General features: G+C 34.9%; 1 protein-coding gene across 1 annotated transcript; it reads left to right on the top strand.

Annotated features, from left to right (window-relative positions):
• The first annotated feature begins 398 nt into the window (after window positions 1-398).
• Window positions 399-2,041, top strand: LOC129882487 (non-specific lipid-transfer protein 1-like). Its single transcript, XM_055956785.1, has 2 exons — window positions 399-799; window positions 1,747-2,041. The coding sequence occupies exons 1-2, from the start codon at window positions 477-479 to the stop codon at window positions 1,754-1,756; spliced, it is 333 nt and encodes a 110-aa protein (XP_055812760.1). The 5' UTR covers window positions 399-476; the 3' UTR covers window positions 1,757-2,041.
• The last annotated feature ends 7,712 nt before the right edge of the window (window positions 2,042-9,753 follow it).

Here is a 9,753-nt window from a genome sequence, read left to right as displayed (position 1 = left end):
AATGTTGCCATTTTATGTTATACCTTTTTCTATTAAATTATTATTTTAAGAAATAAAAGAAACAACAAATTAGCACGTACGTCCGATCCTCTACGGTGCAAAATTGAGGGTGAGATGAAAACAAAATATAATAGTAGAGCTAATGTATAATCAAGATATGGTTTCACCCTTTGGAACATGAAGGCTTTTATTTTCAACAGCAACAGTCAAAAACAATAAAGTAATTTTCTCAGATACCCGTATATAGTCTCAGTGAATAATCAGACATATCTACGGCAGCTTCTTCCCTTCAATGCCATTCGCCTAATTTCAAAGCATTAAACATATCTCAACTACCAACTAATAAATACTCCAATCAAATTTCAAATATTCTCCCTATAAAACCCGCAATTAGGTCTCATAGTATTAGATATCCCCAGAGCATTTACTATAAATTTTATCTTTCCACAGCTTCATCTTTTAATTAATTTATTCCCATGGCTGGAAAAATTGCATGCTTTGTGGTGTTGTGCATGGTGATAGCCCATGGAGAAGGCCTAACCTGTGGCCAAGTCACGAGCAACGTATTCTCTTGCATTAGATACCTTAGAAACACTGCACCTTTAGGAAATTGTTGCATTGGGGTTAGGAATCTAGCGAATCTCGCAAAGACTACACCAGATCGTCAAGCTGCTTGCAAGTGCCTTAAATCAGCAGCGGCAGCTATTTCAGGAATCAATTACGGCAAAGCTGCTGGTCTCCCTGCCGCTTGTGGTGTCAATATTCCTTACAAAATCAGTCCTTCCACTGACTGCTCCAAGTATATATACCTTTATCGAACCCCCTCATATTAATGTTTTTAAACACAATGATAAATATTTTTCCAGATATGAAAATTTTGTACTACACTCTTTAAGAAAAATAAATAAAAAGAACACCTTCGACTATAACCCTTTTAATTATTCCCAAATTATTCTTTTTTAAAAAATAAAGTACTTAAGAAACATATTGAATGAAGGGAAAACTCAAAAAAAATGTTAGTAAGATTTTTCTTGAATTCTAAACAATTCACTTATTTTGGATTTGAGAGAAAATTAGCTCACACCTATCTTTGATTAAAAAATATCTCAACAATTTACTTATTAGTCAAATGGAAGTAAAGATAGATGGATTGTTTTTTGACTAGTTCCTTCCTATTTTACCAATATAAATTGAAGATTGTATTTCTTGTGTATTTTACTACTCAATACCATATTTATAATTAAAATTTTTTAAAAAATGCAGGTAACTAAACCTTCTTCTTATTGTTACTACCTCAAATTTGAAGAAGGGTTGCAGTTAATTAAATAATAACCAATTGTATAAAGAACTGGGAAAACTTTTTTTTTAAAAAAATAAAATAAATTACGCCAGCACTTTGATTGTGGGGATTAGGCATGGATTCCTACCCTATCTATATAACTGAACAAACAATTACATACGTGAGGTGGACATGGACCTTATTATCTATCAGCAAAATGACTACTGAGTAAACAATCTTCCAGGAAGATATTAGCCTATACATGTTCTTTTTTCTATGAAACATCTAGAGAAACCAACTTACAAAGAAATTAATTAGCTTTGTCATATCTTATTCTAAAATTAGGTATTAATTTTCTTCCATTTAGAGAACGGGACAGATAATAAGCACATGATAATTAAGATAATAATATTAGTAGTAAGTGACAGAATTGTATTAATGTTTGCTGGTACCATTTTGTGATGCAGGGTCCGTTAAGGCTGATGAATAGTCAATTGTACACCGCACAATTTGGTAGAAGTGCAATTATGAGGAGAAGAATAAACTGTGGTTGTCTTTGATCCTACTTATGGATCAATTTCTGTTTTGTTGTATCCGTTGTTGTCTCTTTCATTTTTTTCTTTTCGTATGTCTCTTTTGAGTTATTGCCGAGCCTTGTCTAAGTACTATTGTGTCATAAATTGGCGGTTGTATTACGGATCCTACTTATGGATCCATACATCTATCTTTCATTTGAATTTCATCGTTATTACTTCTCTTGAACTTCTCTTTCATTATCATTTCCAGTAATTGTCTTTCAAGTTTCTGATATATGAATTTTGCATCCCCGTTAGGCCTCTTACTTTGAACAATTAATAATCATATGGTATGTTGCAAAGGTAACGGCAAAATCAATTAATGACTAGCTAGGCGGATTAGGGGCATCATTGTTTATCTGAAAATTGGTATAGTTGAATATGTCAAGAACACGTGAATCGATTTAACTTGTAAATTAAGGACTAAGCAATTAGTTATATATGTCGTTAATAAGCTAACAAAGAACAATAAAGTAATTTGATAAATGAATGGAACAGTAAGATCCAGGTATTCTTGCTTCAACTTCGGCCCTGGATACAACTCCAAGTTATTATTTCCCCAATCAGAGATCCTTGTGTTGCGTTATTAACATTATAGCCCTAGTGCTAGAATAATAATATATTGCTTAGTATTGCCCAAAAATACAACCATTTACAAGTGGATGAAAACAAATATTTATAGGCAATAATGGAACACATCAACTAATTATTGAGAGAATGCTCCGCTTGAGCCTTATAGTATTGATGTACCATGCTTTTAATACTTTAAACTTGATGTTAGTTGTACTTATTTTGCAGGAAAACTAAGTCGGAGAATGAATTTAGGAAGCACAAAACTGAGTCTTGAGGATTTTGATGTTTACGAGTTCATCCTACGACTCATAGTTACTTCTACGGGTCGTAGGTATCAATCGTCAAAAGCAGAAGAGAAAAATAAAGTTTAAACCAAAGAGCACGAGTGAAGTGTACGACTAGTTTTCATCTATATGAGTCGTCAGTTTGAGTTGTCAAGTAAAATTGAAAGACTGAAGGCAAAGTGAAGATGACGAGTCCGTTCTACGACTCGTTTAGATTCCTATGAGTCATAGAAGGCACTCGTGGAAGAGATGTGCAAAGGCTAAACCAAGATCTAATCAACGACTCAAGATTACGAGTCGTCATGGATATTAGAACTCATAGAAGGCTTTTTGTGAAGAAGAAAAATTCTTCAGTGCAGTGTGATGGATGACAAGTGAGTCTACGACTCTTCAAAGACATTACGATCCGCAAAAATGAGTCGTAGACCCGAACTGACTTAAAGTTTTTTATATTTTCCAAATTCATATTTACTTAGGATTATTTGTCTATAAATACACTTCTTAGGTTTATTTTACTTTATGCACATTTTTGAGTTTGAGAATAGAACTTGAACTACTTTTGGGCTTTTATTCTTGAATTACGATTTTTCTTATCGATGTTTTACGTTTGGATTTTATTGAAAATTTTAGATTCTCACAATTATTATTATAAGTTCATGATTTCTTTTAACCTAAACATTATTGATTGTGATCACATAGTCATGAGTAGCTAATTTCTCAACTAGGGTTGTGGGAACCATGAAGAATTAATGACGTAGAACTTAATAAAAAGTAATTTTTGAATAGTGTGCATGCATGTATTTTTTTCTCTTTGTTTTGATTGCTTTTTAACGGCGGTCAACATTAGAATTCGCCTTATCTTTCTTTGCCGGATCAAGGAGGTAACGGATGAGAAAAGGGATTAAACAACGAGATTTGGGGCTAATTATCCTCATCTAATAGACTTGAACGGATCAAGGGATAGCTAAATATGGAATCATTGGTAAGGGTTAGTAAAGCATACACTAGTAGAGGATCAAGTTGCATAGTGAAATTCACTTACTTTCTGGATCAAGGACTTATGTGAAATTAACTTACCGATTCTACATGTAGCACACTAGGAAAGGATTACTAATAAAAAAGTCTACCTAGTTAAGGATTCATGGGGAACACATAAAACCCTAATTTTACTTCATATTGATTTAAGGAAAAAGGCTCAAATATGCTATCGAACTTTGAGAAAAGGCTCATTTATGCCATCCGTTAAAAGTTTGGCTCATCTATGTCTTTGCCGTTTGACAAACGACTCATCTATGCTATTATTTTTTAACTCCGGTTTGCAAAATCACCTAAACAACTTTTAACACTTTTCTATTAAAGTTTTTAAATCGTACTTTTCTTGCTTCTTTTTCTTCAAGAATACATGAAGAACACCAAAAATCCAAATTCCCAACTTCTTTGATTTTTCACGAAATGACCTCAAATTTCAATAGTAGCATCCCTCCGAGCTAGATATCAAAACTCAACATCTTTTAAGCTCGAATTCAACCTAACCCAATAAGACACACTTAGAATTTCTTTAAAGTTTTAAAATTTTGACCTCTTTTAATGGTGGAATTTTCTCCACAACTCCAAATCACTTGAAATTTTGAACATAGACATAGTGAATTTTAAAATAGTATTTTTTTTGGGTCTACGTTCAAATTTCAAGTAATTTGGAATTGTGAAAAAAATTCTACCATTAAAGAAGGTTAAAGTTTTGAAACTTTGAAGAAATTTTAAGTGTCTTTTGGATTAGGTTGAATTCAAACTTAAAATATATTGAGTTTTGATATCTTTATTGGAAGGATGCTACTATTGAAATTTGAGGTGATTTCGTGAAAAATTGAAGAAGTTAGAAATTTGGATTTTTGGTGTTCTTCATGTGTTCTTGAAGAAGAAGAAGCAAAAAAATACATTTGATTCAAAATTCCAATAGAAAAGTATTAAAAGTTGTTTATGTGATTTTGAAAAATTGGAGTTAAAAATAATGGCATAGATGAGCCAAACTTTTAACGAATGACACAAATTATCCTTTTCTCAAAGTTCGATGACATATTTGAGCCCTTTTCCTTGATTTAAATCACATTAAACCATTATTTTATTCGTTGATGCTTGTTACTTGATTTGTTAATTTGTTTTTATAAATTTTCCACCCTTGTTTAAGGAAATAAATTGATTGCTAAAGCAAATAATCAACGATTAATCTAAAGTCTAAACCATATTCTTCGTGGGATCGACCCTATCCTTTTTTAGGTTCTATATTTGATCAACAATATGCTTCTTTAGGGAGGTGTAATTTGAGCATATCAAATTTTGGCGCCATTGCCGCGGAATTTGACTTTTAGAGTAGATTAATTTTTATTATTTGACTTGTATTTATTATTTCCTTATTTTATGTTATTTTTCTTTTTGTTTGTATTGAAACGGGTTTTGATTCTTAGTGAATGCCAAATACGAGTAATCAAGGTATTCCCTTGATCCTATTTAATCCCTAAATTGAAAGAGAATTATGAAGAATGGCGAACAACAATAATAATAACGATGGACACGAACTTGGTGATGGCGCGGAACATCTTGGAGGCTACCGCAATATTCTCCGCAACATAAACCACAAAACGTTCTTAACAATCCACCAAAATCAAGACAACATCCTCCACCCAGACAACGCCCCGAATTCGGCATATAAAATAATTATGGGGTCAACCCTAACACCATTGAGACTACTGGCGCTATTGTGTTACCTCCATTGTTGCCGGGAAATAAGTTTAGCATCACAAGCGGGCTGATTCAAATGCTTCATAGTAGAGGACTGTTTGATGGATTGCATCTGAAGATCCATACATTCATCTATAGAATGTGGCATATATTTTCCAGAGTAGTGTTGGCGACCTAGGCTTAACTATGAATGTCATTGGACTGCGTATTTTTCCATTATCACTTACTGGCGAAGCTTCAATTTGGCTCTCCGGACATCCATACAACTTCATCACAACTTGGTATGAATTACACAAGGCATTCATGCAGAAGTACTTTCCATTATCTAAGAAGTTGAAATTAACCGACAGAATCAATAATTTCCAACAGTTGCCGAGAGAGTCAATAAGTGGAGCTTGAGAGGGGTTTGTAAAGTATCTACGAAGCATGCCAAATCATAGAATAGTAGGTGAGTCACTTCTTAAACTATTCTACCACACACTTGATGATAATGGAAAGGCTGTTGCAGACACCAACACTAACGGAGCATTCTTCGCCAACACCTTCCAAGCGGATGTAGAGAGACTTGATCTTTTTACAAAGACCAACCGAGCTTGGAGCACTAGGGACACAGAAACTTCAAAAACATCTTTTACTATTCGCAAAAATCATGGTCCCAACACAAAATGAGCAGGTACTATAAGAGCTTGCTTTGTTAAAAACCGAACTCAAGCTGGCATTCAAAAGCATGGGACTTGAGAAAATGAATGCAATTAACCATCAAGGCAGGGCGCTAATTCATGATGATTATGAATATGAGGATGATATATATTATGTGAATAATCAAGCGGGGGGTTTTCAGACTAACACCAGAGCATCCAATCAGGATTCTTGGTGCCAAGGTCAAGGAAATAAAGATTGGAATAATAAAAAATTCAATCGAGAGGGCCATTACAACCACGATAACAACTACAATCGGGAAGGGAACTACATTTGCGAGAACAATTACAATCGAAATGGATACAATGATCGCAGCCGTGGGCAAGACAAAGAAGGTTATTGGGGAAGGAGAGATAACAACAAGAGTGGTGCATACATCCCTCCCAGAAATAGAGATGGGGGATCCGAACTTGCAAGAATTGAAGACATGATGAAAAAGATGATGAAAAAGTATGACACAACAAAGGATAATCTTAAGGATCAGCCATGGGCAAGATAGAGAAGGTTATTGGGGAAGGAGAGATAACAACAAGAGTGGTGCATACATCCCTCCCAGAAATCAAGATGGGGGATTCGGACTTGCAAGAATTGAAGACATGATGAAAAAGATGATGAAAAAGTATGACACAACAAAGGATAATCTTAAGGAGATACACAATGATCTTTTTAAAATAAATCAAAAATTTGAGTGACGCTTTACATCCATAAAGCTTATTGAGCAACAATTGGGGAAGATTTTGTCATTTTTGAATCCACGATAGAAGAAACTCTCTCAAGTAATATAATTCAAAGTCTAAATAATGAAGGGCAATGCATGGTTGTGACCACCCGAAGTGGCATTTAAATAGGGGATCCACCTATGCCTAAACTTGAGGATAATGCATATGACGTGGCTGTTAGTGAGGATGAAATAGAAAGCAAAATCAAGGAAGAAACAGTAGGCGAAGAGCTAAGCACCAAACAACCTAAAAAAGGAGATAAAAAGCATAGTGATAAAGCAAGTAATGCGAAGGACGTTGTTCTAACTCGAATTCCAATGCTACGTCCTTCTCTTTCTTTTCCACAAATATTGAGGAAGAAGGATGAAGATGGAAAGTTTTTTAAGTTTATTTCCATGTTGAAACAACTTTCAGTGAATGTTCCTTTGATTGAGGCACTAGAACGAATGTAGGGATGTGTCAAGTTTATGAAGGATCTTGTCACAAAGAAGAAAACGGTAAAATTTGAACCAGTCGATAACTTGCATCATTTTATCGCAATCACCACTCGCTCACTCGTGTAGAAGAAAGAGGACCCAGGCGCATTTACCATACCTTGTACCATAGGGGTATTCAACTTTGTAAAAGCATTGTGCGGCTTAGGTGATAGAATTAACTTGATGCCGCTAGATGTGTTCTGACAATTAGGAGCCCCCAAATCGATGTTGATGCAGCTCTTGATGGTAGATTGTACTGTTAAGACACCAGTTGGAATGATTTATGATTTCTAGTTAAATTCCGACTTTGTCATTCTTGACTGTGAGGTAGACTTTGATATTCCAATCATTTTTTGTAGACCATTATTGGCAACCACACGTGCTTTGATAAACATGAAAATAGGCCAAATAAAGTTTTAATTAAATAATGAATAGGTAATTTTCAATGTATTCCGAACAATGAAGCATCACAATGATATACAAGTTTTTTTCGTGATTGATCTTGTTGATGATATGCAACCAGAAATACCTATTTAGGAGAGATTGGGTGTTAAAGCTCTATCGGTTATCATCATGAATTTCAATGGAGATTACATTGGGGAATATGAAGAGATGGTTTGTGCCCTAAATGGCCTTGGTATGTTCAATCAGACACCAAAAATGCTTGATTTAGACTCGAAAAATAGAGCAACTCCACTTGCAAAACCATGCATCGAGGAAACTATGAATTTGGAACTCAAAGCGCTACCATCTCACTTGCAATATGCATTTTTGGGACCTAACAACACACTGTCAATCATAATAGCTGTCGATCTTCACCAAAAGTAAGTGGAAGCTCTTACATTTGTCTTGAGGCTTTTCAAAAGAGCAATAGGATGGTCCATAGCCGACATCATAGGCATACCACCAGGCATATGTACTCACAAAATTCAAATCATGCCAGATTTCAAACAAAGCATTAAACACCAATGGCGTCTCAACCCACCTATGCAAGAGGTAGTAAAAAAGGATATCATCAAGTGGTTAGATGCTAGAGTATTTTATCCAATCACAAATAGTAATTGGGTAAGTCCTTTCCAAGCAGACTAGGGGCGGAACGCCTCGAGAAAAATGTGTACCAAAGAAGGGTGGTATTACATTGGTGCCAAATCCAAATAATCAGCTCATTCCAATGAGGCTTGTCACTGGTTTGAGAATGTGCATGGATTATCACAAGATAAACTCATGGATAGAAAAACATTAATTTCCAATGCCTTTCATGAATCAGATGCTCGACTATCTAGCTGGAAAATGATGGTACTATTTTCTTGATGGATATTTGAGCTACAATCAGATCTCTACAGAATCCGAACACTAAGAGAAGACCACTTTCACATGTTCTTATAAGACATTCCCTTTTAAAAGAATTCCATTTATATTGTGTAATGCACCGGTGACCTTTCAACATTGTATGATGTCTATCATTTCAGATATGGTGGAAGATACAATCATAGTTTTCATAGATGATTTTTCAGTGGTTGGTGAGTTATTCGATGATTGATTTTCTCATCTCCTTGATGTACTAAAAAAGTGTAAAGAGTGCAACCTTGTGCTCAATTGGGAGAAGTGTCACTTTTTGGTGAAAGAGGGAATGGTGCTGGGTCAAAAAATTTTAAACAAAGGCATTGAGGTGGATCGTGCAAAGATTGAGGTAATCGGGAAGTTGCCCCCTCCCATCTCTATCAAAGGCATTCAAAGATTTTTGTACATGCCGGAATTTAGCATCACTTCATCAAAGAATTCTCCAAAATAGCCCATCTTTTATGTAAACTTCTAGAGAATGAAAAATAGTTTGTTTTGATGAGGCCTATCTAAAAGCGTTTGAGGAGTTGAAGCTAAGGTTAGTATCAACTCAAATAATCATTGCACTAGATTGAGAGCAGCCATTTGAAGTCATGTGTTATGCTAATGGAGTACCACTAGGTGTATTATTTGGACAAAGGCACGAGAAGATTCTACATCCAATATACTATGCTAGCAAATCCCTTAATGTTGTTCAAAGAAACTACACCATGACCGAACAAGAGTTGCTTGGAATTGTATTCACTTTCGAGAAGTTTAGATCCTACTTGTTGGGCACCAAAGTCATTGTACACACATAATATGTAGCATTGATATATCTCATGGCAAAGAAAGATGCTAAGATGAGACTTATTTGTTGGGTATTGTTGTTACAAGAGTTTGATTTCAAAGTGAAAGACCGAGAAGGAACTGAAAATCAAGTTGCTGAGATAGATGACACCTTTCCGGATGAACAAGTATTGGCAGCATCACACGACTTGATTCCATGATTTGCCAATATTGCTAACTACTTGGTAAGTGATATAGTTCCATCCAAATTGAATATCCACAAATGTCGCAAGTTCATGTACG

This window comes from Solanum dulcamara, chromosome 3, assembly GCF_947179165.1.
Source record: "Solanum dulcamara chromosome 3, daSolDulc1.2, whole genome shotgun sequence".
In the NCBI taxonomy this organism is placed as follows: domain Eukaryota; kingdom Viridiplantae; phylum Streptophyta; class Magnoliopsida; order Solanales; family Solanaceae; genus Solanum; species Solanum dulcamara.
Note: the sequence above shows the minus strand (reverse complement) of the source record. Positions and strands in the feature narration are given on the sequence as shown.

What these genes read in the sequence shown, in the direction of transcription:
- LOC129882487 (XM_055956785.1), top strand. Translation starts at nt 477, where the DNA reads ATGGCTGGAAAAATTGCATGCTTTGTGGTGTTGTGCATGGTGATAGCC.